Source organism: Streptopelia decaocto, assembly GCF_964273445.1.
Source record: "Streptopelia decaocto genome assembly, chromosome: 1".
Taxonomy (NCBI): domain Eukaryota; kingdom Metazoa; phylum Chordata; class Aves; order Columbiformes; family Columbidae; genus Streptopelia; species Streptopelia decaocto.
The window spans coordinates 59,832,941-59,852,538 of NC_138663.1; the positions used below are offsets into that span (position 1 = coordinate 59,832,941).

The 19,598-nt window shown below is 36.6% G+C and overlaps 1 protein-coding gene across 1 annotated transcript in view; it reads left to right on the forward strand.

Annotated features, from left to right (window-relative positions):
* Positions 1-19,598, forward strand: part of SLC41A2 (solute carrier family 41 member 2) — a 56,099-nt gene that overhangs the window by 31,412 nt on the left and 5,089 nt on the right. The window contains exons 9-10 of the mRNA XM_082076317.1: positions 10,949-11,080; positions 11,850-11,998. Coding sequence (XP_081932443.1) covers positions 10,949-11,080; positions 11,850-11,998 — 281 coding nt within the window. The remainder of the gene's footprint in view (positions 1-10,948; positions 11,081-11,849; positions 11,999-19,598) is intronic.

The window sequence follows — 19,598 nt, forward strand, 5'->3', positions numbered from 1 at the left end:
CTTAAGTAAATAATTTTAATTGCTAAGAATGACATCTTACTGTAAACATGCCTCTAGAGAAAAGGGTAAATATACCCTTTTGTTTCTTATTTTTTCATAAGTTTGTCAATGAAATTAAAGGAATGTGCATACATTCTTTTGAACTATCTTTAGAGAAAAATAACTAGTCAAAAATTATACATAGCCCTGGATGATTAGCCGGCAGGTTAAAAGCTCCTTGAAGAATTAGGCAGGTGGAAGAGAGGGAAAGCTAGGGCTATTGGAGCAGGCAGGGAAAGAGTCCTTCAAGAAGGCAAGTTCAGCAGGAGGCACACTTGTCACTGTGACAGTCCCACAGTGGTCCTGTGGTGATGACTCCTGTGATGATCCTACCATTCACATTCAAAATGTTGCTTTTTCATAAGAAGTTCATTATTTCTAGACTGTTCTTAGCCTTTGTCATCTGCCCCCTGGACTACTATTATTTTCCAAGCCACAGCAGGTCCCTTACTCCATTGTTCATCTGGATTTTTCCTGCTGAGCTCCTTCTTTTCTTTTATGTGTAAAGCAGTCTTCTCCTAGCTCTCAAAGTTTAAACTTTTCCAGAGACTAGTAGTGGACCATCAGCAAGTTGTTTATAGCCCTGTGTCTGTATTTTCAAGACTTTTGCTGTTATCCCAAACTTGAACTCTACATTGTGAGAAACCTCACACCAAGCTCCATTTTGGAGTCAACAGCAAGCTTACAAGCCTAATAAGCCAAGACTAGAGTCTTGCAACATAAGGTGAAGTTAGCCTAAGGCCCATGGCCTGTCATTAGCAACAGCAATGCTGCTTTTGTGCCATCACTGGGCCGCAACAGAAGCACTAAGGAATTCTGGTTTTCTCTCATCCACAAAAGAGCAGAGTAATGTGGAAGTGCTGTATGGGTGTATGCTAACCCCCACCAACCCCAGCCCTCACAATTCTAAGAATAGAGGCATTTCTATTGGAAAATATAAAGAAAACATGTTCTGGGTAGAGGATGCAGAGTGTGCTTGGTTTATGGTACACCTCCTGAAAAAGGAAATTGTAGGCTGGTGACTTTTTTGGTTGCTGTTAGATTAGCCTCTCCTGAGTTCCATAATTCTGCTGGCACCTTTTGATATTGCCTAGTCAGTGTAGTGTAGTAAACTGGAGTTTAGGAAATCTTTCAGTTAAAAAAGTAGGTCTGTTGACATTCATTTACTAACAAAAAAGGTGTGCTAGACCACTTGACAGATGCCTTTTTTAAATATTACGGTTGCAGAAAGCTTTCTCTTCAAGTGCTTTCCAGGCCTTGGAATACTCATTGTAAGCCTAAGTAGCAAAAGGGGTTGAGGGTTTTCCCCTCAAAACAATTTTGAGATGCTTTTTCCTTTCACTTACCTTAAAGTTTGTTGCTCCTATGACACAGGAAGCGTGAAAGAAACCAGTGAAACATGAAAGAAATATTGTAAACTATTGGGATTGCATCCAGCCAAAATTTGAGGAGTGTAAATTTGTCCAGGATTTCAAGCTGTCACTGTTTTTCTTCAGTGCCAGTTGCCATATCTTGAAATCCTGAACGGTATGCACTGCAATGTTGTCAGGTATCAGGCTTCTTGCGTGCGCCACTAAGTGGCTTTCAACCTGGTCCTGTCGAGATGGTTTGCATGTTCTTAGATATGAGACAAGTTACTTGCATCATATATGTTACAGTGTGGAGCTGTAAATCTTTTGGTTTAAGAAACATTGGTCTGGAATTTAAGCAGCCTCAAAGGTTCCTACCCCTATTAACAATAACTGCAGATATTTGCCAAGAACATTAAAACAGTTCTTAAGCAGACAGGCATTTATAGTCAGCTTTACTGCTGGTGGCCAGAAGTCTTTCATAACTGCTTTTCCATTTTTCCCCCGTTAAATACATCTCTTGAGATGAATAATTATTTTTAATTCTATGGTTGGTTTGGTTAAATTGTAACTGTGATTTTGAAAATAAATAATTTTGTGGTTTCAGCCATCATGGTACTTACAAACTACTTGAGATTTAGATGTTTGTGTTTGATGTTCTGAATAAAATAGCTAGGCCTAAGTGTGGCTGCGCTTCAGCCTAGATAATCAAGTTGATTGTTACGTTTTCTAATGGACAAGATGGTTAAAATTTGCAGATCTTCTTACAGCATCGCAGCGTGTTGAATTTGGCTCAGAAATTACAATTTGCAACTAACTGAGTTCCTTTTGTGCAGAAAAAAGATAATGCCTGAAACAATTACATGCTTCCGAATGTGCAGCTGAAATGAACTAAGGTGCGGTTACCAGATAGAGCCGTTTTTGATGTATACTTAAACAAAATATTGTGAGATATCTTCTAAGTATTTGCATTTCGGCAATTACTGCATAATAACAAACAGGTTGGTAGACCTTTCCCCATTTTTATGCATTTTGTAGAACGGAGGTTCTGCAAATCAGTTCTGAAAACATCTGAAAATCAGAAATGCTTTGCAGGCTTTATGTAGAAAAATTTGCCTTTACAGGTGGTTTGGAGCAATACTCTTTAAGGGTAACATAAAACTGTTGTAGTATTTTTTACTCTTTGGCTGTACATATTGTGAGATTATTTGAGATCTGGAGGGAATAAATGTAGATCAAGGAATATGAGAAACACATATGAGGAAACCTAACACAAAACTTACTGAATGTCTGTTGTCTGGGAGATGAAAGTTAAACTTACATAGTATATTCCCCAAACCATACCTTTTTTGTCTATTAGTAGGATAAATTGAATGACAAACTTTCAGATTTTTCAGAGAACTTTCACTGTAAATTGTGTGCTTTGGAGAATATGGAAAGAAAATACCCAGAAAACATTCGTCCTCAAAAAACAAAATGCGTTTTTAAGTAACTTCATATATTTTAATATTTTATAGCATAGTCGTACTCTCAGCTTTCACACGACAGAGAAGTGCAGGGTTGGAAGACAAACATTGTCTCGGACAGCTGAGCATCTGAAATTTGCCTCTGTAAATTACAAGGGAAAGCATTAATGTACCTGTATGGTAGTAGAGCAATTCGGCTGGGTAGTAAATGTTTTTTTCTGCATCCTGAATTGGAAAGAATGTGATAGTCTCAGAAGGCACCTATACTATGTGAGAACTTTATAATTGAGTCTTTATTTTGACATGAAAAAGGAGGAGGGTTTTGATTCTGGATATTTTATTCTGATGCATTGTTGGGTGATAGTTTTACTACTTTTTAGTTGCTAGACTGTACATGTAAATATGCATATTCTATGCTATTAGAAACATGTGTTCTTTCTTTTATGTCTTACTTGCAAATTTTTTACAAGATTTCACTAACTATTAGTTTTCATGTCAAAATGATATCCAGAATACTTTCATTCATTGACAATCAAGGAACAATTTTTAATTAGGCATGAGAAAGAAATTATTTAAAAGCTAAATGACACATAAACTATGCAATAGTTTGCATATGTAATATTGTCTCAAAGACGTCTCTTAAAAGACATTCCTAGAGGAAAAGCTAATAATTTCCAACTGTTCCCCCCAAAACATTTTTAAGTATTAGGATAAATGCTACAAAGTGCAAAGTGAGATAGAAGAAATGTGGATGATAAAAACAACATTTAAAAGTAACTAGATAAGCTAGGCTTGTATTCAAAGTATTTCACTTGCATAAAACCTGTTTTTTTGAAATTAGTGATAAAGAGGTCAGAGCAAGATCCTGAATTTCTGAAAGATAATCTGATTATTCAAAACTTTAGAGTGTTTGGTTACTATTGTAACCAAGATTCCTTTCCTTCCTTTTCATTTCATTTTTGTGATACGAATGATATCAAAGAACAAGTTGTTGTTCAGCTGCAGAAAGACTAATTGACACAACTGACTATTTTGAATTATGGATTGTATGCAGGAGCGCACAAAAGTGAGAATGTTCTTGCCTTCCTGCTCTTGACAGATTTATAAGAAAAATCAATCTGGGAATTTTGTTGGCCTGATTCTCCTCTTGTGTGGGTATTAATTGATTTTTGTCCCATTGCACAAGTTCTATTGTAGATGCTTGGGAAACAACATGGTATTCTGTCGCTGGTTAATCTCTCTTCATAGAACTGGATTGCTGAAAATCTTTAATCTCAATGAATTCATATGCATATAGTTTGCCATTTCTACACAGATATTTGTGTGCCCCATCATGCAACTGTTCTTTATTGGTCTTATCAACTGTTATGGCTCTGGTCATTAAAGCTGAGTATGTAGGCTTTATCTTGTCCCAGTGCTTTCACAGTAGGTGGTTTTCTTCAGGAACCTTTCTTCAAGAAAAAGAAAAAAGGAAGAATAAGATGAGAACCTTGAGGAGACAAAGGGACTTTATAAATAAGGTAGCTGAATACTGTTTTGGAAAATTGCTCTTACCTATTCTCCGGTTCTCCCCTGATGCTAAACAAGTACTTTAAATCAGATTTTTTATTAATTAGTAATAACTTAATTATTTTTTTTCTGGAATTCGTGATTGCAAATTCTGGAACTGACCCCTAGAAATACTAAACATTTATTGGTACAAATGAAATATTTTAGAGTCTGCTTTAAATACTGAAACATTTTGGAAAAAAATGAAGGCCTTAAATATTTTACATTAGACATCCAAAACTGAAAAATGCTCTTTGCAGAGAGTACAAAAATATCACTTCACAGGTACGTTTTTAAAATAAATGCAATGAAGTTTGTAAAGGACTCAGATTTATAGTGACAAGCACCAGTGAAAAGCAGAAAGGAAACTAGTAAGTCTCTTCAGTCCAAGCTTTGAATAGTACATATTAAATAAGACTATCAGGTATTCATTATATACTACGGATAAAGCAAATTATCAAAGTAATGTTTAGTTCGGCAATACTTAGTGGTGTTAAATTAGAGGTCTGAGAGGAAGAACAGTAGTTGTAATATTTGATTGCATCATAATTTATACCAATTCTACCCATGGAGCATTTACACACAGATCAGAGGGCTGCATCTACAATGAACTTTGGCTCTGGAACACTTTGATTCTGGGGGCCTGGCCTTCTGCAGATAAACTAAAACCCTGAGCAAGGGGCTCACGGTGGTTTCTGAAAGATGGTGAGCTACATTGGACAAATCACAGGAAGACATTTACCTTGTCTACTCAAGATTCAAAATTTAGAGTCCTTTTCTAAGGTTAGGTCAATAGATCTGTTCTTCAAAAGCAGTAAGTAGTGCTTGCTCTGCTCATTTGAAATGTGACTGAAATAAAGTTGGGAGGAAAAGGTGGCTGTATTTATTTTTTTATAAAATCACAGAATCATTTAGGTGGGAAGAGACCTTTTGAGATCTAGTCCAACTCCCTGCTCAAGCAGCGTCCACTAGAGCAGATTATCCAATACTGTGTCCAGTAGGTTTTGAATATCTCCATAGATGGAGACTTCACAATCTCTTTGGACAACCTGTTCCAGTGTTTGACCACCCTCACTGTAAAAAAGAGTGTGGGTTTTGGTTTGGTTTTTTTTTTGCATTCAGATGGAATATCTTGTGTATCAACTTTTTGCTCATGGCCTCTTGTCCTGTCAGTGGGTACTAATGAGAAGAACCTGACTCCCTTTTCTTCATAACTCTCCTCAGGTATTTATATAACTTGATAAGATCTCCCTGAGCCTTCTCTTCTCCAGGCTGAACAGGTGCAGGACTTTGAGTTTCCTATTGTTGAACTTCATGAGATTTCTATCGACCCAATTCTCCAGCCTAACCAGTACCCTCTGAATAAGCCACTCCTCCCAGTTTTCCCTGGAAAATGTTACCCTGTTTATCAAAACATGCAGTATAAGATCTGAGGGGAAAAAAAAACAGCCCAGTGTGTTACCCAGAGCACTGGATGGTCTCTGACTAGTCTGCGTCAGCAACACCCATTCAGCTTCCCTTAACTTCTGTTTTTATACCTGTAATGAGGGTTGAGACATGGATTTGCTTTGAAATATTCTTTATGATGCATTGATGTGAAGTACTTTTAATGTGATTTTCAGAATAGCGTGATTACTTCTATTATTAGAAAAAAGTCCTTTTTCCAGATAATGATTAATAGGATCACACCCGTAGGCCTATTTGCAAATACGTGACATGGTTTTGGCTCTACTTTGGTTTTCTGTGCTTGTTAGGCAAAAAAAAGAACTGTGATAACAATTTTCAGAAGTATTTATTCTTTCTTAGCCCTTAGCTGGCTCGATTAAATGATGAGGTTTTCAATTTTCTTTTCATGTTGTAAGTCAGCATGACATCCGTCACAGTTTAGCAGACAATGTCTCTCCTGCTTATTGACAAAGTAGCACTCTCATACTGAAGTTAAACACATCTGCTGTTCTGAGAGGAATGCAGTAACAGTTGCAGGATCTTACTTTTGAAAGAAATAATTTCCCTTTGTGTTGTAGTTTTCATGAGAATGAAAAGAAGCTAACAAAGTTAATCTTTATTATAAAGTATTTGCCATGATACTGCAATACTGTTTTCCAGGAAAAAAAAAAGATTCTGACTTAAATGTTCATGGAAATAGTCTTCATATCTGTCTATAGAGATTTTCATAATAGGAGCAGCTACTGAGCACGTGACCATTTTATGCATTCAGAAGCCGCTGAGAAGCTATCAATTTTGTGTATTGACATCTTGTCAACCTACGCAGTTTTATCTGTTTTCTGCTTCTTGCAGGGATCTGATTAATCTGATACTGCTGAGATAATGTCACAGGGACAGCAACTGCTGTTACCAAACAAACAGAATATCTCTGTACATATTGAAGTGATTCATTCAATGCAAGCACAGCTTTATACGAGTCATTCTATGACCAGCAGAACAATGAAACCTGATTCTGTGCTGATTTGTTTTCATAGCAGTAGGTAGCCCTTTCAACCCCCAGTGTTCCCTGTGGCCTCGTGTCCCTGCAATACCTGCTGCTCACAACATCCTCTCCCTTCTCCCTCTGCTTTCCACATCATCGTTCCTCTTCTGTATCATTGAACTACTCACTGAGCAAGCGGCATCATGCCTATTACTAAGCTAGGTGTGACTGGCTGGATGGCATGCTTATGGTGCTACCTGCTCAGCTCATATTACTGCTTTTGTCTCACTGAGGGCATGGGTTTGAATCTTTATTTCCCCAGCCACTGTTTCCTTTATGTTAGGTTGGTTAATCATGCTTGGAGGTAGGTAGTATCTTTATCCTTGTGTCTGATGTGGTTGAAATTGGCCTAAACATTCAAAAATAAATAGAAGGAAGAATTGGTAGATGAATGGACAGAACTAAAAGTGTGACTGCTGCTGTCCATCACCACACATTGTCAGCTGGTCGAGGCTGGGCAGAACGTATGGATTCTAGAAGTTTTTTACACTTCTTATACCTGCCTATCTTCTATGAGTTAAAAATATGCCACTGAGATTATTGAGACTCAGACCAAATGAAATTTAAAATAATTTTGCTTAACATATGAATATTGCGTTTCCAGCTAGCTAAAATAGATTGTGTGTGTTCAACTTAGCTGTGAGTAAAATAGAAAAGAGAATATTACATCTCTTGAAATCATGCTCCACACTGATTGTTTCGGTTGGCATGTCAGCTTCCTTTGCAGAATAGGTATCACCTCCTTTTACCAGTGTCCCATGGCTGCCCAGTTTGTTTTAGAATCACTTTTAATATTTTTCAATAATTTTTCTTGTTATTTACGCACACAACAGGCCTTGGGACATAGTTTCTCTAAACAATGGTTATAAAAGTTTTAAAAAAATATATGATTAATAGCTACCCATCAAAGGACTGACAACCAATCTCATACCTTCTTTCACAGACTTGTCCATGTTTCTGTTGCCCAGACGGGTTTTTTAATTGCCATTTCAAATGGGCTAATTTCTATCTTCCTTAATTGTTTTCTCGCACTCAGTTTCCCTTGTTATTAATTAGGGAAAGAGGTCCAGATCATCTATCATATTTCTGATTGCCTGAATTTGTTGAAGCAGATAATTATCAGTCACAAGAGGAAATTGCATGCATCCTAGGAAATACTTGAAATCTGTGCTTTTTCTGTGCCAACATGGTTTGTGGTTGCAGTCCTACAAACCTCAAAGCATACCTTGAAAAATAGCCCTATTTACTTCTATCTTTTATTTCGTATCGTAGTGCTATAATAGACGTGGATGGGGAGAGAAGAGCTTACTAATTTTTTCTTTTAATATTGTTTTGAATATATCAGTTATTGCCATGTTAGCCTGCTTGTAATTACCCAGGTTGCTTTTATCCCCTCTCTTTAAGCAGAAACTGTTTCATATTTTCTAGTCATATGGCACCATCGTCAGCTTTGTAGCTTTATTAAGAAGCATTTTTACATAACAGCTTTTTCATAATTCAGTCACAGAAATTATCTGATCCCCATCCAAATATAGTGCATTGATCCTTAGTTTTATCTCTGCTTCCCTTTCCATACCTTATTCTCATCTTTCAGAAGTATCAAAATTATTGTTCTCAATCAAAAGACAGACATTAGACCCTACTTAGATTAGTTTTAATTCTTTAAAGCCCTTTTGTAGGTTATATAAATACCTTCTTGTATATCTGATTCTGTGGTTTGTCTGAAAAAGCTACTGTTATTTTAATTTTCTTTCCAAAGAGTGACTCAACCTTTTGGTAGTTCATATTTTGTCCCTATATCTCCTGACCGGCAAGATGCAGGTAAGGTTCATAAATAGCCCTTTCTGCCAACTCCATGGTTTTTTCTACCGTATTTCATGATTTAGATTTGAAACCATTTGCTTAGAAGTCCTATTCCTTTGTTAGGCTCTGCCATTAATTGTCTAGGAAGTGGTGAGACAGGAAAACTTCGAGTTCTCCATACTAGATGTTTGTCCTAACCACTCCCTAGTCCTCAAAAGAATTTGACAAATACTGTGTTGTGGTGACCACAGATATTTGTTCTGCAGCCAAACAAGACCCTAAGCATCAGGTAAACAAACCAGTTCAATGACAATAAACAAGGGCTTTCTCCTTCTGAAGTGAGGGCAAGATCTGTGCTACTTCTGCCTAATCATACCTTCTCAGAGCAGCCCATTGATATGTAAAGCATCTGGGGGAAAAAAAAGCATATGCTTGATATGCAAGTAGACAACTCTAGAGTATAAAAGCAGTAGGATGCCACTGCATTCTGTAATGTAGATATAACAAATTCATGTAGTTTTCTGTTCACTGAAGTAAAAATTCATAGAACAGCCCAGGTTGGAAGGGACCTCAAAAGATCACCTGGTCCAACCTTTTATGGGGAAGGGAGTCTAGATGAGATTATCTAGCACCCTGTCCAGTTGCATCTTGAAAACCTCCAGTGGTGGAAACTCCACCATGTCCTTGAGGAGACTGTTCCAGTGAATGATTGTTCTCACTGTAAAAAATGTCTTTCTTATATTCAGATAAAACCTCTTTCTGGTGCAACTTGTACCCATTGCCCCTTGTCCCCTCCATGTGTCTCCTTTTGAAGAGAGAACCTCAGTGCTCTTTGTAGCCACCCTTGAAGTATTGGAAAACTGTGATGAGATCTCCTATGAGCCTTAATTTCTCCAGGGAGAAAAAAAACTTACTCTTTCAGTCTTTCCTTATAGGACACGTTCTCCAGACCTTTCATCACTTCATGGCCCTCCTTTTGACCTTCTCCAATCTGTCCATGTCCTTCTTGAATTGTGAGGATCAAGACCAGACACAGTACACCAGGTGTGGCCTGACAAGCACTGAGTAGAGTCAGATGATCATGTCCCTATCTTTGCACGTAGAGATAGATGCAGCCCAGGACCTGATTTACCTTCAGTGCTGCATGGCTGACTCATGTTCATCTCATCCACTGGGAGCACCATGTGCCTTTCAGCAAGGCTGCTCCCGAGCCAGTGTGGAGCCCGATACCAATCCCTGGGGGACCCCACCTGTGACACGCTGCCAGACGAAGTAAAAACCACTGGTCGCCATCCTCTGATAGTGACCTGTTAGCCTATTTCCTACTCTCAGACTACCCACCCAGTCTGTAACTTACCAGTTTGTCTAGGAGGAAGCTGTGGGAAACTGTCAAATGCTTTGCTGAAGATGGGTGTGATACTTGCCTTCCTCCAGCCATCAGAGATATCCCCCGATCTCCACAACTTTTCAAAGATTATAGACAGTGGCCTTGTAACAATACCAGCTATTTCTCTTTGCATCCTAGGGTGTTTTTTTTTTCATAGAAATCTTTTTTCTAATGGGAAGTATATCAGCAGTTGTCACAGAGAAGTTAGAAACTCCATCATTATCATTATTTTAAAAATCAGTTAGTCAGACATTTGTCTTGTCCTTTCAACCTGAATTATGAATGGCAGATTATACTTAATCCTGCCCTGTAGCAAAGGGGAATGGATAGATTAGCGCTTGAAATCTTTTCTAATGGGATTCTAGGTGTGAAATCTGCATTTATGCCTGTGGTAGTGAGGGCATCTGCTTTGGATTGTTTATACTTCCCAGCAATACTGACCTAGGAAGGTAATCCAGCAGCAGCTACTACAACTACATAGTACTTCTATTGTTCCAAAAGGGATTTCCAAAGAAGAGGGAGCAATAAAAGGGAGCTTCCCCTATGAGAAAGCATCACATTGAACCTTTTGGAGGAATCTTTTGCATTTATGAATTAAAATTGCTCTCCAAATATCCAGATTTTCAGTTTGGATATTCCAAATATCCAGTGATAAACCAAATTGTAGCCTGAGTTTTTTGACTGATTTCAGTGCTTGGTGCTAGCCTGCCTATAACTAATGTACATTCTAAAGATGCTTCTCTTTTCGACTTTTATGTATAAGGGACTGTGGAAAACATAGAGGAACTTGGTAAATTTACAAAAATATCGCCTACTAGAGGAAAAAAAATAGGTGAAAAACTACTGCTTGTTTCCTTTTATATTTCAGGTATCGGTGGTAATCTAGTAGCTATTCAAGCTAGCAGAATTTCTACCTACCTCCATTTGCACAGCATTCCTGGAGAGCTGCCAGAAGAAGCCAAGGGTTGCTATTATCCATGCAGAACCTATTATGGTACAGGTATGTATTAGTCTAGTTAATTATTAAAACCACTGTCTCACGTCTCCTCATTTTCCCCTTGTATGCCAGACTTTACCACCAGTGAGAAAATGGATCTTCTTGTGTGCAATTGAACCTTCATCTTTCCTTAGCTGGTTTACCTGCTTCTAACCTTTGTAATTTAGAAGTTCAAACCAATCTCCTGTTAGGACCAAACTTTATATCTAACGTTATTACTATGCCAAGTCCCTGCTTTCCACTTCCCATTTGCCATTTTCTCTCTAGATTCTTGCTTCACAGCTTATTCCTGCCCTGTATTGCCCACTTTCCTAATGAAGTAGAAACTGTGGTGAAATGTGATGATTCAACAGCATGTAATACACTTTCAGATTTATGAAATGAATTGGAGCACATGAGGAAATGGTAAACGTGATTACTTTTTGGAAAAATAAGGTACTTCTGAGGCTGTCTTGGATATGGTGTCCATAACGTCCTCTTTCCTAGGAAGGCTTCAGGATGTCACTGCAGCTCCAAGAAAGCAGATGATTTAACATGAGTACAGAACAAAATAAGACAGTTTGCACTGTCTTATGGAGGGGCCCTGCTTAACTTTCCTGGCTTTCTTCACCCTGCGAAAACCCTTATGGAGTCTTTTAGAAAAGAATACTGCCTGCTGTTCCAAAATAGTCAATGCTGTGGAAGTCCAAAATTGCTTTTTATAGTAAAATGAATAAAAATCTGATATAGTAATTGAAAAGCTTAGCTGAATTTTTATTTTTTTTTATTGTAGGAGTAAATAACAAATCAGCTCAAGTTCTGCTTCTTTTGGTGATTCCTGGACACCTGATTTTCTTGTACACGATCCACTTAATGAAGAGTGGCCACACTTCCTTAACTCCTATCTTTATAGCAGTATATTTATTTGCAGCTCTACTACAGGTAAGAAACAAGTACAACTTGAAAATGCTTGTATAAAAGCAAGTTCTTGAAGAAAATAATGTTTATTTGACTTCTGAAAACTCATGAATAGTACAAGACGTTATGGGTTAACACAGGCTTTCAGCACTGTTTTGAAGTAAATTATTAGAGACGGAAAAAAAGCGTTTATGAATAATGAATGTGTCAAGGAAGACTCAAAGAAATCTCCTAAAGAGGTTCACATTACTATTCTAGTTAACATAGCAAAAATGCAGTAGATGAGAATGTTACGGCTTCCTTGGTGCATTCTTAGTATTTATTAAAGTTGAAATTAGTCTGACAGTGATCACTGTCCAAGAAATTGTAATTGCATTAATTGTCAAACATTACTACATTAGTTTGGATGGTCTTGCCTAGTGGCCTGTTCACACCCAGCAATGGCAGTTATTGAAAGATGTCTTTTGAAATAGCAATATCTTAAGGTGAAATAATTTTACTTAGAGAAGTCAGCAAAACAAAATGAAAGGTTTTTATTAAATCTACAGAGAATTTTTAGCTAAAACTTGGCTGAATTAATTATAATGTTTCATTGTACCTTAAAAACAAAACCTGATTGTTCTTGTTACATAATAAAAGTAGTTGAAATATCCGTAAGTTAAATATACATACTGCTGCTAAAAATATGACCAATTTAGTTTTAAAATATAAACAACACCAACAGTCAATCGTTAATAAAAATTATAAATTTTAATGTTCTGAATTGTCTTTCTGTGTTTATCGCACAGCTATTTCAATAAAGATAGGTTCTGAAAACTGTTAGGATTCTAATTTCATATCAGAATTCTATACTTTTTTGGTAGAATATAACTGGGAATGTTCCAACCTTTGCAAGTAAGAATGTCATACTAAAAGTTATCAATTACTTTTGATTTTCCCCTTACATACTATTCCTAGTTTCCAGCCTTATCACTTGTTTTATACTTTGTTCTCCTGAGGAAATGATGCTGTTCTGGCTGGCTGGCTGTCCTTTCGAGTAACTTTTGAATCCTTTCAGTCAAGTTTTTCTAAGTTTCTCTCAGTGATACCAAGTTCTTATGAGCTTAACAAAAACAGATTGGGGAAAGGGGCCCTGTTAATCCCTCTGCTGAAGGTAAGACACGGTGTGATTTCAGCCATTATTATACTGCCGAGATTTCACATGGGAATCAACTTGAATTCATAAATCTATATTAAATCTACATGATACTGCTGCTCACAGAACTGCAATCACAACATGTTTAAGGATACAAACCTTTTCTTCAGCAGCAAGGATAGGTTAAGATGTGAGAAACGCAAAAGTTCAGCTGAAAACCAGGTTAAGGCATTAGGGCAGGCCTTTCAGATCACAAAGTAATTCAGACTCAAATCCAGCACATATACACGTGTAAAGTGGAGTTTTATAAATTCAGGGTCTGATTATTCAGTTTTGCAGTCATGCGTCTCCGTTGCGGTCCCTGAGGCCATACCTGATTTTCTTGATTTTTCACCTATAAAACAGACATATAGCTTTTTTTTTTTTTCCCCACTCCCTTTTATAGATTATTTTTTCATCTTTACCTTGTCTTAAGCCATAACAGGCAGTTTGAGATGTATTTACTTTGAATCTGAGTAACAGTATTGCACACTATAACTTCTTTTGGGTCTTGACAGATTTATCGTTTGGAACCCTGTGTTTTTTAACACCTGAAAATATTTAATAGATTCTTTCCCCCATTTTAATTATTCTGGCATTTTTCTAGTAGTGATTATTGTAGTTTTGCATACCTCCAATTAGAGCAGATTTAAAATTTTCAGAGAGACAATTCTTGCTTTAACCCTTAAATCTTGAATATGCTTCTGTGATATGTTATCTACCTGTCAGTCTGAAGTACTTCTGTCCTTCAGTTGTGTGCTTTTATGTTTCTCCTTGAGAAAGGAAAACAGTTAAATATTTGTATTCATTCCTCTTCCCTTTTTTCAGTGACATCATCTATGCACCTGGATATAGTAAAGAACAGTTTTCAAGCTGCCATTTTTTTGGGTATAAGCCATAAGCCAACATCTACTGATCTCATTCTTCCAGAATTCTTTTATATTTTTGTCCTCCCAATGAGAGCTTTTCCAGTTCTGCTGTAAAACTGAAATACCTCACAGCTAATTACTGTCATTTCAATTATCAACAAAACAAATCCATCAACAGTCTTTTGAGCACTGAGTGAACTGCATTCTAGGCCTTTTTTTGTAGTATATTGGACTTTGCATTAATTTTCACTTTGCGTGGAAGGCATATGAAAATGGATGTCAAAAATTACAAGCCTGCTGCTTGCAGGCTGGATCTTTTATGTTCGAGGTGGTAGATGACAATTTAATCGAACACAGTGATTCCCAAAGGTAGGAGTTAATTATGGTGAGTCCTGTATTTGAAGAGGTTGGATATGACTACTATGCCCTTTCCAGTTCCTTGCTTATATTGAGTGGGGGGCAGAAAGAGTAGCTGAATAATGATTATGCCAATACACAACCTATTAACATTTTTTCTACTATTTTTTTTTTAAATAAACCTAAATTAAAAAACAACAACAGCAACAAAGCAAATTTACTATCTTTAAAATCCAGGTGACTATTGTAAATTGCTAAATTGTTTAATGACATTTTACAGTGGCCTGAAATAGATTTTTAATTGACTTCAAGATCTGTTTATTATCTCTGATTGTCTCGGTCTGTGTTTGTTTAAAATGTAAAGGAAGGGGTTCAGGAAATTACAAGAGTAGAACTGGAATGTTATAGTAAGCCGAAAAGAATCAAAGAAATGTTAACACAAAAACTTTAATTATTACTTTTTTATTTCTCTCTTCCTCTGTCAGTTAATGCCATTCCACATTATCTCTATAGGAAATTTGTAACATATATGTGAATTCTATTTGGCATTTTAACAAGGCTTTTTTAGATTGCCTGTAAACTTTAATATTCCTCCCCCCAAAGTGATAAAATGGAATTTATTTGCATTGCAAGCTCTAGGCAGTATTACTGGAGTTCCAGTCAGGTATTTAATTTCAGTTTAATCCAATTCTGGTGCTTTCATTGTTTGATTTTTGTTTTTTCACTACCCATGCCTACTAGCTCTTTCCCGTCTTCTCCCTACCTGTTCTTAGATACTCTCTACCCAGCATGTCATTTAATTAAAATATTTATGGGAAAAAAGTCATTAATATGACATTATGTGCATTAGCAATAGTATGATTTAGTTATTATTGACCAAAAACATACTATGTAGTGGAACAAAGTACGGTTTCACTATGTAGCCGCTTCTAAAAATCATTCTATTAAGATATTTTAAATAATTAGAAGAGCCAGTATTATGATCTGCATTCTGATTCTCTATGAACAAGACAGTTCTGGGTTTGTAGACTTAAGAAAACCCAGGAAGTGTTTTATTTTCTTTTATTTTAATTTCCCTACCTTTAATAGTACAGTTGTTTCTGTTCTTTAAATAAATACATATTCTTGAAATGTTCTTCAATTAAATTTATCAATTACTTGTCTTGAAATCCAAGATAATACTCCCTTTAACTTTAGAGGGGCTGGGATTTCACAATTATATTTTCATGAAGGTGGAGAAAACTGCACAAATATTTATATTAATCTGAATTCAACTAGAACTTTTAGGCTTGAGTTCAAAAGGTCTGAATCAGCTCTGTAGTGAAGAGTCTGTTCTGTGTTTATGAATGGCAGCATCAGAGGAAAATTAAAAATAAATATTATGCTCTCTAAGTATGTAGGGTACTTCACATAATTCAGTGTACAGTATCTGGGCAAGCCAATGTGCAGTAAGGAAAAGCAGTATTTTGCTTTTCAATGTGTTTTGGATTTGGTGAGTGGCCTCTATTTAAGAGGAAAATTTTACAAAAACGAGTCACACATGAGCACATACTACATGCTACACATGCTACATAAAGTTACAATCTGGCATTTGACCAACAAAGAATATATTAATTGACAAACAGTCCTCCTCTTGTAGTTCACAAAGGCATGAGTATTTTTGAACTGTACGAGGCTGCGCACTCAGTAAAGTTTCATCTTCTGTCTTGTCAACCTGCAGCAGAACGCGAGCAGTGCTGGAATTGCCAAGCCATCGCTCCTGGCACAGGGCTCTCAGCATTCAAAGGCGGCCTCTGTTCTGTGTCTTCTCACTGAGCCAGTAAAATGCCCTCTGAGGAATTTTCACACCTCCTAACCAAATCTGAGCACACAGTTACGTGAAAGACTCGGGGAATAAACAAACAATAGGAGATTCCCAGAGCTATTACCAAGCAAATAAGTAATTCCAAAATGCAGTCCTTCTGATCCGCTGAAGGTCAAATGGATACTGCTGTGAAGTAACTTTTTGCAGGACTTCAGGGCTCTTTGGGGCAATAGAAAACTAAAAATTCAGCAGTGCTCATAGTGACCTCCTGCTCACATCAAAAATGGCTCAGATTTCTCACTAGCATGAGGGTTCTAATGATGTGGAGTAATAACTCATGGGGTATACTGTGCATTATACTGAAATAAAGTTGTGTTTACAGAGAAAATATTGATGCATTTTAAATACTGCTTTTCCTATTAGGAAAGGTTATTTCCAAAATGCAGAGCCTATAATTGCAAAAGACACTATACAATTCAAGGAAATATGGAAACCAAGGTCTGAACCTGGACAGTTCTGCCTGTTCAACGCTTTCTCACTGCAGCATGAGAAGCACACTTGCCAGATTCATTGTGATCACCCACTCTTTCACCCCCAGGCATGGTGCTGTCTGGCCCATGCCCGGCTCCTGCTGAGGCATTAGCAGGGACAGATCATTTTTGCCATCACAAGGCTGAGCTCAAAGTGCTTATGTATAATATGTAGCATGACGCACTGAGCTATGCTAGTGCTAGCTAGCTAGCTATGCTAGCTACAGCTAGTGCAGGTTGAGCATACCTGAAGACCGAAGGGTCTGAGTTGCATTCAGACATCTGACAAACAGCCTGAAATTAGGACTGTCTTGGTCAAACCAGGGTGTCTGGCAAAACTGCGAAGAAATTAAGACGACAGTCTGAGGAATTTGGATTTAAACTGCGGAATAAAAAATAAAGTTCCTTCCCACAAAATTACATCAATATAATCAAATGGATTTAGAAACAACTTCAGTTACGATGGTATCTTCCTTTTTACCTGATGAAGTTTTAGTCTTACATGAATGTATGTAATGCTGTCTGGGTGCTTAGATACCATAGCATAGCTAATACCACTGAGCTACAACATGAACAACAGCAGCCAGAAAGAACTTGCTGTACAGTGGTTCCTTTGCAGCCAGACATGGTGGAAATCTCTATAGGTTTGGAGGAAATAGTGACTTATTTCCCCTAAACATGATTGATACACACCACATATGCTAACTGAGAACACAGTGGAGAAAAATTTATTTTGAAAAATATATGTTGACCCTACTCTGAGAGTTCACTGACTACAGAATTCTGGCTGCGGACAATGGAAATTCAGCAAGTAAGTTCAGTGTAAATCTATTACGAGTGCCTTACAGTTACTACTTATTTTCACATGAAGACATAAAATGCCATTTAAAATCTGAGAAATGTAATACATAATTTAAAGCTTAACTTAATGAAGAGTCAAAACCACTAGAGGACCTAAACCATAAATCCGGTGAGAATGATGTCAAAGTCAGGACACAGTAGTTTTTAGAGAATTGCAGTTTTTCTCTCATAATTTAAAACAAAACAACAACAACAACAAACCCCACAAGAATTTTGAATTTTATGGATTTATAGGAGTTCTTATGCAGTAGTTACCAGATCTTGTCATGGTCGCATTATAAGTGAATTTTGATTCAATAGAAGTTTGAGACCAAAGCAGAATTAAAATACTTTTGAAAGAGGTTACCACAGTTAATTTGCATCTGTGTTTCCTGTCTAAAGTAGGAGAATTAAACTATTTTATAACACACCTTCACATGGAAACTATTAAGGTGAATCAGCAGTACCAGCAACATGCAGGATATCCTATCCAATTAAGGCATACTAAATAAACTGTTAAAAGGCCCTGGTTCTACATACTAAACTTATAGTAGAAATTCAGTAACATCTGTGTGAAAAAGCATTTAAAATATATAACCTAAACTTTCTCGTTCCAGTCTGGTGTTGAGATTCACTAATCACAGCAACTAATCTATAAACTAATATAAACATGAAATATCCAAACCTGTTTTACAAATAATATGCATTGGAATGTTCTACTTTTTATCACTGTAAATTTGGCATGCATTCACTGATGAAATATGGTCATCCCAGGTGAAGGAAACAATAAAAATATTACAGCATCCTACAAGATATCGATTAGGCTATAGGAAGCTTAGACAGTATTAAGGGTGTTTGGAGGGAGTTATATATTTTTATTTTAAGTAATAGAGTTTCATTCTTTTCTCAATTCAGAAGTCATGATAAATTAATTACATGAGAAAATGAAGGTAGCTTATAAGGGAAAAAAAAAGGAAAAAAACTGCTTTGTAGTGTATAATGTTCCCATTTTCAGTCTTGCAATCCTAACTTTTAAGCTTTAAATAGTGAGGCTCACTTTTATTTAAACATTCCTATTCAATTTCAGTTTCAATCTGATATTCATAATTTGAATCAGAAAGTTCAATATCAAGAATCACTCTCTATTTCTGTCCTTTGTTGTACAAAATGGTATATGTGCTTATAAGCCTTATTTTCAGAATCTTCATTATTAGGGTTTGATAAAGACTTTGCTCTTTCCTTCCTGCCTTCCCTCTCTCTCTCCCTCTCATTCTTATTGCTGTATTCTGCTGCTTTTATCTTCTGAGGACCTTTTGTGACAATGTGACTGATAAGTCTTTTTAGAAATACAGTCTAAAACTGATGATATCTTTACTTTCATTTTCCTCAATTTTGATTGTATTTTTTTTCCGGAAGAGTAATAACTTAGCATGATCTTCCTTTTAAAAAATCAAAACAACTGCAATTTTGTCTGTATTTTTCCAGTCCTTGCTCTGGGCTGCTTTTATTTTTTCCTTTTGATCGGTGACTATAGCCCGTCTCCTTTTTCTTAGTACGTATATAGATATTTAGGTTCTTTTTATCTTTCTTAAAACTTGTAGTTATTTCATTCTCAGTCTAGGAGAATTCCTGGTGCTCTGTTTCATAATTCTTCTACTACTCATCACTTTTTTTTGCAAAAAGTTCCCTTCGTCTGTATATTAAATAATTTAAAAATACTACCTCACATATTGAACAGCTCTGCATATATTTAGAAGCTTTTCTTATCACTTTTCTACAGTGTTTCATGCTAAACAGATACTTTCTCTGCTGTCTTATTGGGCTTTTCTGGAAGGTCGATCCCTTTATTTTTCCCCTCAAAACCAGCTGGTTTTCAGTGTGAAGCAGGAAGGTTTTCTTCTTCATAGCATGAGTGCAGAGCAGAAGTACACAGTATTTGTACTGCTGTGCCATCTGCGTGATTTTACTGAAATAAGTGTAGGTCACTGACAAATCCCAGAAAATCTGAAGTGTTGTGCTACTAAAGTAACAAGTCTCGCAATGTCTTTTG